We start from the raw sequence: 13329 nt of genomic DNA on the forward strand, positions 1-13329 counted from the left end.
GGGTGCATCCTCCAGTAGCTTGCCATAATGGAGTGGGAGGAAGGGGTGGAATGAGAGAGTGGGTGGTGGCAGTTTTAAGTTTTAAATCTTTATTTTTAAAGTAATCTCCACACCCAGCGTGGGTCTTGAACTTACAACCCTGAGATTGAGAGTCTTATGCTCTACGAACTGAGCCAGCCAGGCGTCCTGTGGTGGCAGTTTCGGAGAGGAAAGGGGAGCCAGCAAGTCTGAGGACCCGAAGCAAGGAAGAAATGCGAACTCTGGAAGAGGCCAGAGGTGTGGGGAGGGAAGGCCTGGTGAGGAGGGAGATACCCAGCCCTCAACACTGAGGAAGTGGGCCTCAGGCATGTCCTCCCTCCTCCTCCCCATTCCTTCCACCCAGCCCCAGTGACTGTCACCTGAGATTGGTATCTCCACAGCCCAGGCCTGGCACTGTTGGCCCCAGACACTTCCAGGGTGACAAATGGGTGGGTTGTTTCTGTGAGGACTGAAATAGCCCAAAGTCCTGCCCCCAGTCCTCAGGAGCTTCTACACAGGGACCTTTTCCAGCACCATTTGTGGCCATAGAGCAAAGACCCAGGCACACAGTTTCAAGATAGCCAGAGGCCTGATTTCTCTAGAATAGATCCTGCCCTTCACACACCTTTTACCTCTGAGTGGTGTGAATGAACAATGTGAGGGGTTCGCTGGCAGCCATCACTGGCCACAGCTGCCTCCCAAACTGCATGGCTTCACAAGCCAGTGGGCTCTGAGAAACAGGAGGAGCAGCCAAATTTCCCTGGGCCCTTGAGAAGGGTTTGGCAATGAGCTAAGCAGTTAACTGGCCCTGAGGAGGCTGGTGGCCATGGTAAGACAACAGGCAGCACAAAACAATGAGTCTAGGGATCACAGACCCTCCAGTGGCTGCCAGCGGCCACACCGGACCGAGCAAGAGCCGCATGTCAGAGAGCTAGTGTACCTAACATGTCTAACAGGTGCCACCCAGAGGGGAAGGGTGAGGGAAAAAAATCGTTATTGACAGTTTCGAAATGAACAACAAAAGAAACAAAAACCTCCTGAAACATTACGTACAGGGCTGAATTTTCCTGGAAACACTTTCTGTCATCAGGTGGATTCAGTGGAATTGGGCAGAGAATAAAATTGTATTTCCTGTACAGGGTTTCCTGGCTGGCGTGGGGAGGTCCAGACAGGTAAGTTGCCTCCGACTGGCAGGGCTGGAGGGTGCTCGAAGGCCCTGTTATGTCAGGTGTTGTCCAAGGACTAGCAGCATGGCCACCACATGGGACGTGTTAGAATGCGCTCTCCCGTCTCACCCAGACCTTCTAAAACTCAAATCTGAGACTCAAGATCCCAGGGTGACTCACGAATATGAAGTTTGGGAAACACCGCCTTAAGGGATGGTTCAGGTTTCAAATCCTTTTCTTTCTCTATAGTTGAACTCCACACCTAATCTTCGCCTGGCAGTTAAAAGTAGACCGGCACTGGCCATACCGCCGTGCTCCTCACTCACTGCAAATATGGAGGCACATCAGAGGAGCTCTGAAACTTGGAAGACAGCTGAAACTTACAAATCTTGCCTCAGCATCTAGTTTGGCATTGATGGGGTGTTTCTTTTCTTAAGATTTTTTCTTTTTAAGTAATCTCTATACCCAAACATGGGGCTTGAACTCAGGACCCCAAGATCAAGAGTCATATGCTCTTCTGACCCAGCCAGCCAGGTGCCCCTAGGGAGATGTGTTTCTACTGATAGATGGCCTGCTGTGAGTGGCACCGGTGAGGGCTGCAGACTGCACCTGCAAGCCATCAAGGCTCTAGAGATGGAACACATTGGCAGACACTAGGGCAATGCTGTGCATAAAAACACAGCTCACTGCTCAGTCCGCATTGCCCCGCTTCCTGCTCAGCCCAACCTCAGGACTAGACAGACACAAGCAAGCCCTGGGGACCCTCAGGACTAGACGGACACAAGCAAGACCTGGTGTGTCCCCAAAGGCCTGGGTACCTTGACAAACCCCTATACACAGATCCTGGCATAGTAAGCCCACCACAGACCCTGCATTTCCATGGCTGCTTATACTGACCCACAACCTTAAAATTCACTTACCTAGCGTCCCGAGTTGACTCATGCAGTGAGGTGAGCCTGGCCAAAGGGACATCTCTCACTGTGATCCAGGCCAGACCTGCACAATAAGGCTTGGACTTCCAGACTTCCTGAGGGATACTTCCTTTAGCAGGCAGGAGCCCTCCCCAGCCTTTTCCCACTTAGGGGACTGCTTCCCTGCATTCCTAAAAGAGCTTGGCTCTCTCACATGGGAGATAGACAAGTCTTCAGTAAGTGGGTAGACAGAGCATGAATCATGTAACTTGGGGATGGTTAATGAGCTTCAAGCCTTCACTTTAAATATTCAAGTCCCCTGGGAGGGACAGGTGAGGAACATTAAGGTGGTGAGCATTCCTCATTATGAAATGTTAGCTCTGTTTTTTCAGGGACTGGATTAAAAATGGGTGAAAAGGGAGTATATACTGTAGCATGGTTGGGGACCGAGGAGATGAGGTCTCTAATCCAAAACTTAACATGCTTTTCAGGCAGAGGCATTAGCCTACTCACATCTGGATGAAGCTGTGACAGGATCCAAGTTGTCAGGTCCCCAGAGAGGTGGCCACTGTCAACCTTGGCAAGGCTCCAGCAGGAATGTCACTGGGGGCCTTGCTGAGTAATGAGAACTGGAGAGGACCCATCCTAGTGGGCTTGTTGTAACCACAAGCCACAGTGGTGATGACAAGAGAGCATGCATGGTTAGTTGAGAAACTGATAGTGAGTGGTCTGTTTTGTGTGAGGCCTGGGTCATGTTTACCAGCAGCAAGGAAAACAACATACCCAACGTGTATGATAGTGGTACTGGAGATCAACAAAATGAAGCAAAGGTTGACCCTGTGACTCCGTGAGCAGCCGCTACTCAGGAGCCAGCTCACTCTGGCCAAGGGTGTGCAGGGTGAGCCAAGGCCTGGGAGGCCACAAGGCCAGCATACTTGGGAACAGCATGAGCCCTGCTTGAAGGTGACGCAAGAGCATATCAGTGTTTCGCTCAATCAGAGACACACCAACTGCCAGCCTAGGCTGGAAACTTGCTCTTTACCAACTGATCGGAAAGCTGTTTTCAAAGTGTGGATGTCTTTGGAATCACTGCAACATATTTCACTATTTTCATTCACGATTCTTATAAGCACTGCTAACTACGAGAGAACACTGAATTCCATTCACAGTTTGTTAATATTTCCGCTGCTGTAACTGACCCACAGACAGTGCACTGGAACAGCCAATACACACATTTGTGTGCACACAACAGTTTTAAGAAACTGGGACCATAAAGGTTTTCCTATTAGTTGGGGATGTGACACATCACACACTGCCAGATCACCTCTCACGTGTGGTTTTTGGAGAAAGAACCTGTCAGTGTTCCGATTATCACTATGATGTTACCTGATGGTGGACCAGACCAAGCCGTACGCACCTGAGTCTTAGAGTCTAGGTCCTGAGTCATAAGGAGCTCACACCCTGTGGGCCTTGGCGTTGGCATGCCAGTGACTGGTCAGACCTCCTCTCTGATGGCTGCAGGCAAATTCCTAAGCCTGATTAAAAATGCCACTGAGGAAATGCCCACACAGCACTCCTTGTCCCAATGACGACCTGTTGGGGCTCTGTTCCCCTTTACCCTGCCACATTCCTCCAAGAACCCTAATGTGCCCCTAAAAGAGGCAGCTACAAAGACCACAGACACCCTGATTTACATAAAATTATCTCACTCCATTTTATTTAAGATTTTTTTTTCTCCAGTTAGTAAAAGAAAGATGTGTCTCTCTTTATACATATGTACAAGTTCAGTTATAAAAATAGACAGCACATTCAAAGAGAAAAAAAGGCTTGGCATTTTTCTGATTCCCTCTAAATAGTATCTGTACACAAGAGTCTGGGATTGGGCAGGAGAATCTTAATGATTTAAATTAAATGATTCCCCTACCACCCCTACTCCAAAAAAAAGTTTTAAAAATCAATCTGTCTAAACTCAATTCCGCGATTTTCAGGTGTGCAAATTAGAGGCTGGCCCGCACGGAAGCACCCGCTCCACCAGGGACATCAGGCTGGGGGCAGGCAGAAACACCTCCCATGCAAACACCACCCCTTTGCCCCTCTTGGGGGGAAGCAAGCTCAGGCGGGTGGAGGTGGGGCCAGGAGGGTTGGTGCTCAGCTTTGCCCTTTCTCCATCCTCTCCGCCTCACTCCTGCTGTCCCTTCCTTTCTCAGTGCAATACAGACAGTGCATACAGCCAAGCAGGGGGCTGAAGGGCAGGGATGGGGAGACTGTGCATTCAGGAAGGGCAAGGGGAGTCTGCAAGAGGGGCAGTGAGGATGTCCTGCTGATTAAGGTGGCTCCTGGTCTCTTTACTGGCTTCTGGGAGTCCTGGGGTGGAAGCTGCTGCTACAGTTGCTGGTGGGACCTGAAGGTTCTCTGGTGTGAACCATGCAGGACAGGGGAGGAAATGCTGGGAAAACAGGTGCCTCCGGGCATGCCTCCTCTAGCCTGTGTCACCCTCACGAGCCACTAACCTTCTCACACACTCGCTGTTCTCTTCGGTTCTGACACTCTGGCAAATGGGATCTGGAGACATGGGGAGTTGCCCAAAAACTGAGGATGCCAGATACATGATTTCCTCCTTTCCTAGCCCTACAGGAAATCACAGCCCTAAGAGATGTCTCCACCGTGGAAGGTTCTTCACAGCACTTGCAGAGCCTCTGCAAGGGAGATGGCCAGAGCCCAAGTGGAATGGGGAGGGAGACTGTGTGCCTGAGCATCTAAAGGGGGTTTATGTCAGGCCCTTCCTTAGTGCGAGGTTTAAGATGTGGCTGTCAAGTTCACTTGAGATGCTGCAAGGCCTATCTCTGTCCTTGGGCCTTCTTCCTAACAGGCCTCCCAGAGCACTCCTCTTGAGACACAGGTGAGAAAAGTGCTCACACCAACCATCTGCCTGTTTTTCCCTTGCTGCAACTAGTCATCTCTGCCCTCTGACCTGGGATGTAAGACGTTGCACTGGGCAAGCCATCCAAAGACCACATGTGGGCCATGACTCTGGCCCCTGGTTTGGTTGAAGGAAGCTAGAAGGTCCAGGTGGTTACCGTCCTCCAGAGGGGTTGGTGCCTTTGCCCTGTTTCCGGACCAGGGAGTCTGGGGCTAGGCTGCTGGTCAAGTGGAGGCTCTTGGGAGTCCCAGGAACATTATTTCCTTTGCTCAAAGGGGAACTCAAGGGAGAAGAGGCGCTTGAAGGTCCAAAGTCAGCAAGGCCAGCAGGCCGAACAAGAGACGTCTGCAGAGGACTGCTGGCAGAGATTCCTGTGGGTATGAAGAAAGAGACAAGTAGGTATAGGCACCAGGCCTGTCCGAGCTGCCCCAGGAATCGACCTTGGTTACTGGAGTTTGCTGGAGGTGAGTTTGTGGGCAGCCCCTCCCATTCCTTACCAATGTCTTCCTAGCACATTTGCTTGCTCTCCTGTCAGCTGTCTCTTCTGTAAGAGGGATGTGTTTTTCAGGGAAAAACGACACCTCCTCAGCCTTCTCCACGTCACCTCATCCACAAGGAGTAAGATGTCACCTTGATGCTCACAGGCAGAGCACACATCACACAATGTGGGGAAGCCAAGGAAGCAGGGTGGCATGGAACTTCTTAGGCACTAATGTATTTTCTTACATATTCTTTCTTCCTTCTTGGGACACCACTTGTGATTAGCTGCTCCTATTCACTCCTTTACTTCACAAGATGTCCCCCATTCCCCAAGCTCTGCCACTTCAGGGACCCAGTTCAAATTGCTCATCCTCAGTGATGGCTCCCAGGGTGACAACTCTTTCTTCCTTGTAGAGCCAAATCCACTTACACCTCCTAACATACTGTCTGATCTGCTTTAGTTGTTTCCTGCGGACTGGTCTATCCTGAAAGAGTACTGAGTGCCTGGTGGGCACACAACCGCCTCTTCCCATCCACCCTGGAGCTGCTGGGGAATCTCTGCATTGGTCCTCTCCCTGGTTTTCCCATTCCCAGTCACTAAGCATTGTCAATTTTCCTCGTGACATTCTGCCTCCTTCACCCCTCCTGCCCCTTCTCAGACCAGATCTCCAGAAGAAAGCCTGATGGGTGTTGTGCTCTGTCTGTCTGGGTGAGACCCTTGCCACGGCAGCCTTGACTGCTGATATGACTGCTGTTTTCCCATGATGTGATGAGCCGACAAAAGGTTAAGAAATGCTGGACTAAGTATATATCATACTCATTGAACGAACAAACCCATAAGATTCCTGCCATAGGAGGATGGGGAGGGGGACTCACATTTACTAAACACCTTCCATCCAGTCATGGGCAACACCTGCTACAACACTCTCAGCTAAACACCAAACCCAGGCTGTGAATGTGGACAAGGCGGTAAATGGCGCTCTCCTTCACACCCCTCATAGCTGTCCTACAGGCTGCGCTTATCAACATCCACACGCCGAGCTCACCATAGCCACCTCCCTTTCCAGAGCTCCTCATCCCACACCTGAGAAGCTCTTGTCCATCAGGTCCTGCCATGTGTTTCCTCTCTTGACTCCAACTGCCCCTCTTGAGCACGGCCTGACTGACCTGCTCGGTGGCCCCGGATATGCCACTTCCTTCGTCATCCTTCTCCTCCTTTCTGAATTACAGCCTGGCAACTCTGTCTTCAGGTCCACCGTTTCCCCCTTCTTCCGAGCTACAGCTACAATTAAGGCCTCCCCCTTTCTGTCACTCAGTACACGCACACTATCGTGCACTGCTGTTAAACACAGTCCACAGATGGCTCCCTCTTCTCACTTCCACTACTCACTCCAGAGCAGGGCCATGTGTTACACTCTCACGCACACGGCGCGGGTGGTGGCGAACGCAGGCAATGCTAGCCCAGATGACTGAACTGTAATTACTAAAACATGCATCTTGGAAAAAACATCAGTTCTCAAAGCAGGAAGAACTATGATTATTTAACGCAGTATAGTCCAGCAATTCAGCTCTCTTTGTAGTTACTTCTACTTCGAAGGTGAAACTGTACTAAGCCACAAGGGCAAGGGCAGAGTCAGGAGTGCTCAGTACAGAAGCAAAACCCAATGAGGCCTCCGGGAAGGAGCCTCCTGGCCCAGGGGGTGCCCTACCTGCTCTCTGGGCAGAACACTCCACAGACCCTCTAGACGGTCCCTCTCCAGAATGGAGCCTACAGCTCACCCCTGCCCCGGGGCCTCCGCACCTTTAGACACATTGTACCCGTATGCAGCATAGGCTGCTGCTGAGGCTGCCGCGGCCCCTGCTTTGGCTCCTGCCATTGCAGCAGCACTGCCCGCGGTGGACTTCCTGCTCCGGCCTTTCCCTGCTCCTTTGGCTGTGCTTCCTGAACCTTTGGGGCGGCCTCGGCTTCGAGCTGAGTGACCACGTCCTGCAGATGGCATTTCCTGAATGGAAATTCCTGTGGGAACAAATGGGCCAAGAGGGAAAAAGAGTCAATCTCTTTACATGTTAACAGAATCTTCCGCGGACAGGTAGGGCTGGCTCTCGGGGTTTTTAGGATTCCCATGGAGGGATCCGTCTCCATTTAATGGCTGGGCCAAGGAGTCACAGAGTTAGTAAGAATTCTGAACAGTTAACACAGCCGGATTCCTTAAGTTGCTTTTCATTCGAAATGAGTGGTTGCATTACAACTGAATTTCTTCCTTAAACTAGATCATTACTAAAGGAACCCCAGGCGTGTACTGCCTGTGGTTCACCTGTGTGCTTCAATGTGCTCCTGCCTTGTTGAGTCAGCTTTTACTCCCAAGTTTTAAAGCTAGAGCTCCTCAAGAAATAGCACCACTGGGCCCCACAGACCAAAGTGAAGAAAGGCCCAGAGAAGCAAACTTTAATTAAAAACTAGCAAAAATGAAGGTGGAATATGAAATACAGGGCTGACTAGAAAACAAAGAAGTTTGAAATCTTTATAAAGTTCTTTCTCCCTTTCACTTGACAGGGCTAGTGAAAGAATAAGCCTATCAATTCCCCTTTTTCCTCCACTCCACTCTTCTTCACAGATAGTAGAAAATGCCATGATCGTAGGAGTTGGGACTTCATCCAGCACGAAACCAACACCTCTCCTGAGGCACTGGACCAGGCCCAAGCTGTACGAGACAGCAGTACCACTCACCATTCACAGTATCTGAAACGGAGCCTGTTATGGAGGCAGGAGAGTTGGTGGCCCGAGACTGGGGGGCTGACGAGGCTGGGTCGTCCACGATGACTAGCATATCACTGCTGCTCTCATCAGGGGGGATGGAGCCGGTGTGCAGCTCACTGCTGATGGAGATCTGGAGGAGGAAGGGTTGAGATCACCACCGTTCTTGGTGCCCACAGCCCATGGCCCTCAGACCCATGTGAGGACGTGTTTCTCAGCCCTTGTCACTATTTCCCTCTCCTGCCTGGCTTCGTTCCTGAGGGTAAAATTCCCTGCTCTGGCTCCAGAGAAGCCAGCCTGTCCTCATTTCCTTTTTTCCTTATGGATTCCATGTGCAGCCCCCTTCCCCAAGGCAGGAGAACTCCAGGAGAAGCGAAGGCTACCAGATCAGGACATAGTCCCCACTGCCGGGATGAAGGCATCTAAAAGGAGCCTCACCTCACTGAAAGGGCTGGGCATGGCCGAGTCCACGCTAATGAAGGAGTCGTCCCCGTCAGCAGAGAGGTTGGAGTTATCAGCCGAGGGAACAAATGGGATCACTAGGTTCACACCCTCCTTTCTCCTTTTCCCATCCAATTCATCTTCCTTTTTCTTCTGGGAACACACAAATCAAGAAATTTGGAAAAAGCATGAAGATAGGCACCAAAAGAAAAGGGGTTGGAAAAGAAAGTGATGACAGAAATCTGACTCTCTATAAACTGGCAGGTTTTTCCCCCCTCCCCAATTAGCATACTTTTAAGGAAGGAAAAAACTCCTAAGGAAGAAGGAAAGGAAAAGCTTAAGAAGAATTTATGTATATTCTACCCCAGTAATACAGAGGTGCAAGGCGGGCCAGTCACACTGCATCAGGGCTGCACAAAGCCTGACCCTTGAGGGGCATGTCCCAGCCACAGCACTCACAGGGATGGAACTGATTCCGTCCTCCAAGAGGGAGGCCCAGTGCCTTTAGTGTATTTTCTGCACATCTGTTTTCATTCTGCCTTCTTTTTAAGTATGCATAAGGAGGACAAAGGTTCTTATCATACCCAAGAAATAATGAGTTGCTTTTGTCATTACTTTCTCAGTTTACATGTAAATGCTTATGGGTTGAGCTACATTAAGCAGGTCTAGAACTATCTAGGGCTCTGTTACAGATTAGGGACCTGAAATCGCAGAATGTGCTTAGAAAATTCTAAGAATCACATCCACTCACTGCATCTAAAGGCATCTGTACCCACCCCTACATCAGGGTTAATGTCTTTGTGTGGTTTATACTACCACTGGATGTTTATCTGAAATTTCTTCTTTTTTTTTTTTTTAGATTATTTATTTATTTGACAGTCAGAGATCACAAGTAGGCAGAGAAGCAGGCAGAGAGAGAGAGAGGAGGAAGCAGGCTCCCTGCTGAGCAGAGAGCCCGATGCGGGGCTCGATCTTGGAACCCTGGGATCATGACCTGAGCCAAAGGCAGAGGCTTTAACCCACTGAGCCACCCAGTCACCGCTATCTGAAATTTCTCTACTCAGAGCAGGGATGGCTTCTGATGCAAAATCAGTAAACCCTATAACACTCTGTATTAGAAAACCACCTGCTGTGGTTCAAGGATTTCATTGCTGTAGTCTGGATTAATTCCCCTCCCGTCAACCTCCATTCCAAACTGCATTTATAATTCCGTGACTGAGGGTCATTTGTTTGTTAATGTATTGTGCCTTTAACTTTAGACAGCTTTTTATTTTGCTATCCTGTTGGCTCAATAATGCTCATGGTATCAACTGTATTGCAAAGTAAATTTACTGAATTTGGGCTAAAAAAACAAATGAACAAATAAAAAACAAACCCCATCTTTTCTTCTTTGATGTTATTTCTGAATATTGAAGCTATTTTAATTCTAAATAGTAGTAAGTAATGGGTTAGAGATTTGAGGGTGGAGTCACAGTTCCTAGATTTTCAACTTTGATATAGTGAGTACCAAGGCATCCTTCATGTTAGAGACAGTTCTGCTTAGCAGAAGGTACAGATGAGGGTGTGGATTTTACAAAAGGAAGAGTTGGTGTATCTACTGGAAGATGGTCAAGTCATACAGACAAGCTCCGAGGCTGCTGACTATCAGTCAAGGTCATATGGCCAAAGGGACAAGGGACATGAGGTCTAACACAAGCTTGGATAAGGGGAAGAACTCAACCTCCACTTATTACAGAATCAGTGTTAACATGTGGCCAGACAATAGGCTTCAGACAAATCAAAGTCCATGGAAATGAAGCCTGGACAACTGGTTGGCCTGAGGACCCAGAGCGATCCACATGCCTGAAGCCCATGGTAGCTATCTTATCCAAGACCAGGGCTGATAAAAGTGGGAAGGGCAGCACGACTCAAAGGTAAACCAAATCCACTAGAAAATATTAGGAAGTACTTTCTGGAAGCTAGTAAAGTGGTTCTGAACTAACAATACTTCAGTGTTAAATCTGGGAACCTGGTCGGAACCAATGGGCTGACTCCTGAAACGAGAATAAATCCTGAAAGCCTCACTTGGATTCACTTCTCAATAAAGACCAGGAATAAGGATCACTGAAATAAAACTCTGGCAGAAACAGCAAGACAGGGAGAAATGTAAGGGGAACTACATTCCATTTTGCAGTTGGCCTGGTGGGGTTAAGTGGGAAATGTCAGAAGGGAGACAAAAACCAGCTCTAATCTTTCATATAAATTAGAGAAAAAAAAGATGAACAGACTGGCCAGTGATTTCTTTTGCTGACAGCAGATGACTAGCAGAATTAAAGTAGGATTGGATATAATGACCTCTTAGGCCTTTTCTAAGATTCTGTGGAATCTGATAATGTAAGTAAGATTCATCTCATCCATATTTAGCCCCATGCTTTGCAACAACCCCAACAAATAGTTTCCAGAATTCCATGCGACCAAACAAGGTAGGTCTGTGTGGGGACTACCTGTCTACCAAGGCCACATTTCTCCTGGTCAAATGTCAATCAGCATAGAACTACTACTCACCACATACAGAGCTAAAGCTGGATACCAACCGTGGACCCAAAGCCTTTTTTAAAGCACTGCCCTGTCCCCTACTGGTCCCTGATGGCCACCCAACCTTGAGATACCTTTTCTGCATACTTTTCCCGCTTGCGCTTGCGTTCTTTGACTCGGTTGGTTTCCTCCTGCTGCCGTTTCTCTTCTTGCCGCAGTCTCACTAACAAGAAAATAAAAAAGATGTGAAGATCTGATGAAGTGCCTGTGGTAATCAGAATCCTCATTCTCTGAAATTAAGTTGGCCACATCCTCTGGTATTTATGTTCTAGGACAGGACTTCGGTCTAGGGCAGATTAACTGGTTTTTTAACATGGAGAGGGAACAGAGTTCTTGGATTTTTAACAGTTTTGGGGTTCAAACCATCATTCGGTTAAACTGTCATGGTCCATTTCTTGACTTTATTCTTTCCTCTTTTCTTTTCAACCTTTTAATACGGTTGCAGAGTCCTGAAAAGGTTTTAGAAGGTGGTGGCTATTGTGAGCACTGTAAGACATACTTCCTTGATGTGATACTGACATCCCCAGAGGCTCACAAGGTAATTCTGAAACCAACTGTTCTCAAAGTCAGCAATACATGGGAGAAGTACTATAGCAGTGTGTTTTTCCCAACTTCTCCGTAAAAGCATTTCTTTAGACAGAAAGAGTAAATTCATTACTGCTGAGGAGTCTAGAGATATAGCCTCCCTGATGCAAATTTATTCAAAGTCATAGTACTTTTAAAACAAATTGAGTTTTGCCTTCTACTCCGTAACACATTCTTGTTTGGGTTTTAATTTAACATGAAAAACATTTCTCCCCAAATATAGTCTTTGGCTTTGCTTACCCTTAGCACACAGCTAAGGAGCCCTATCATTTTTAGATGGGAGGGGACAGAGAAAAATTTTCTGTAGGGAAGAGAGAGCTTTAGTAAGAGGTATAGAGTACGTACATTTCTTCTCCAGCTCTTCATCATCCAGAAGAAGACTAACTACCTCTTTGGGTTTCAAAGTATCTGGTTTGAAGTTCCCACCAGAAATCACCATCCGCTGAATCTATACCAAAGCAGATCAAAACATCACCAGCAGGCACCCATTCCCTTATGGCTAATATCCAGAAAGAAGGTGACATCTTTCTCAATCTGCTCCTCTGGCACTTGATTCTCATTTATCTCACCAGCTCATCCAGATTATTTATCCGACAGAAAGAACAATGAAAACTATTTTTGCTTGGGACTGCTAATTGATAGCTAGAAGATCCAATAATATTGAAATCAAGATGAAGGGGCACCTAGGTGGCTCAGTGGGTTAAAGCCTCTGCCTTCAGCTCAGGTCGTGATCCCGGGATCCTGGGATCAAGCCTCTGCTCAGCAAGGAGCCTGCTTCCCTTCCTCTCTCTCTGCCTACCTGTGATTTCTATCTGTCAAATAAATAAATAAAATCTTAAAAAAAAAATCAAGGAAACTAGCAAATCTGGCATACAACTTAGAGATCGTCAAATTGAGAGTACTAGGAAGAGCTCAAATGTCATTCTTTCTTTCCCTGAATGGGAAAGTATGTGAAACAGGAGAGCCATGACTGGTGTCACCCTCCCATGAACCACAGCCCTATCTAGCCTGTAGACACCATTAGGACAGAAAAGGAGTGAGGAATGAATAGCCAAGGCAGTGGGACTTGATTTTATTTTCTATTCAGAAGAACTTTTCATCCCCTTCTGATCCATGGAAGGCAAGAGTCTTAGCCCAGTACACGCGGCTGACTTTCCAGCTTCTCCACCACTGCACTACTTCCTCTGCCTGTTGCTTACCTCACTCTTCTCCTTGGCTCGCTGTAGAATGCGCTCTTCAATGGTGCCTTTACAGATGAGCCGGTACACGGTAACCTGCTTTGTCTGCCCCAAGCGGTGGGCCCTGTCCATGGCCTGTTGGTCCACAGTGGGGTTCCAGTCACTATCATAAAAAATCACCTGCACGGGCAGAACAAGAATACATCAAAGACAAATACATCTCTTATGGCAAGACCAGGAATTCTGAGGGCAAGCCAGTCACTTGCAGCCCCTGCATTAAGGGCATGAAGATGAATGCACA

The 13329-nt window shown here is 48.1% G+C and overlaps 1 protein-coding gene across 3 annotated transcripts in view; it reads right to left on the reverse strand.

The window, feature by feature from the left end:
* Positions 1-4307: 4307 nt before the first annotated feature.
* The window catches only part of INO80 (INO80 complex ATPase subunit), a 139309-nt gene continuing 130287 nt past the window's right edge, over positions 4308-13329 (reverse strand). Inside the window, exons 30-36 of one of the 3 annotated variants that reach the window (XM_059181195.1) lie at positions 13050-13208; positions 12196-12298; positions 11340-11428; positions 8689-8841; positions 8224-8383; positions 7297-7512; positions 4308-5386 (exon numbers count right to left, since the gene is read on the reverse strand). In XM_059181195.1, coding sequence (XP_059037178.1) covers positions 5169-5386; positions 7297-7512; positions 8224-8383; positions 8689-8841; positions 11340-11428; positions 12196-12298; positions 13050-13208 — 1098 coding nt within the window. In that variant the 3' untranslated portion in view covers positions 4308-5168. Of the gene's footprint in view, positions 5387-7296; positions 7513-8223; positions 8384-8688; positions 8845-11339; positions 11429-12195; positions 12299-13049; positions 13209-13329 lie in introns of all 3 variants that reach the window. The other 2 variants (XM_059181194.1, XM_059181196.1) reach the window with 2 other exon arrangements.

Source organism: Mustela lutreola, chromosome 7 (assembly GCF_030435805.1).
Source record: "Mustela lutreola isolate mMusLut2 chromosome 7, mMusLut2.pri, whole genome shotgun sequence".
NCBI lineage: Eukaryota > Metazoa > Chordata > Mammalia > Carnivora > Mustelidae > Mustela > Mustela lutreola.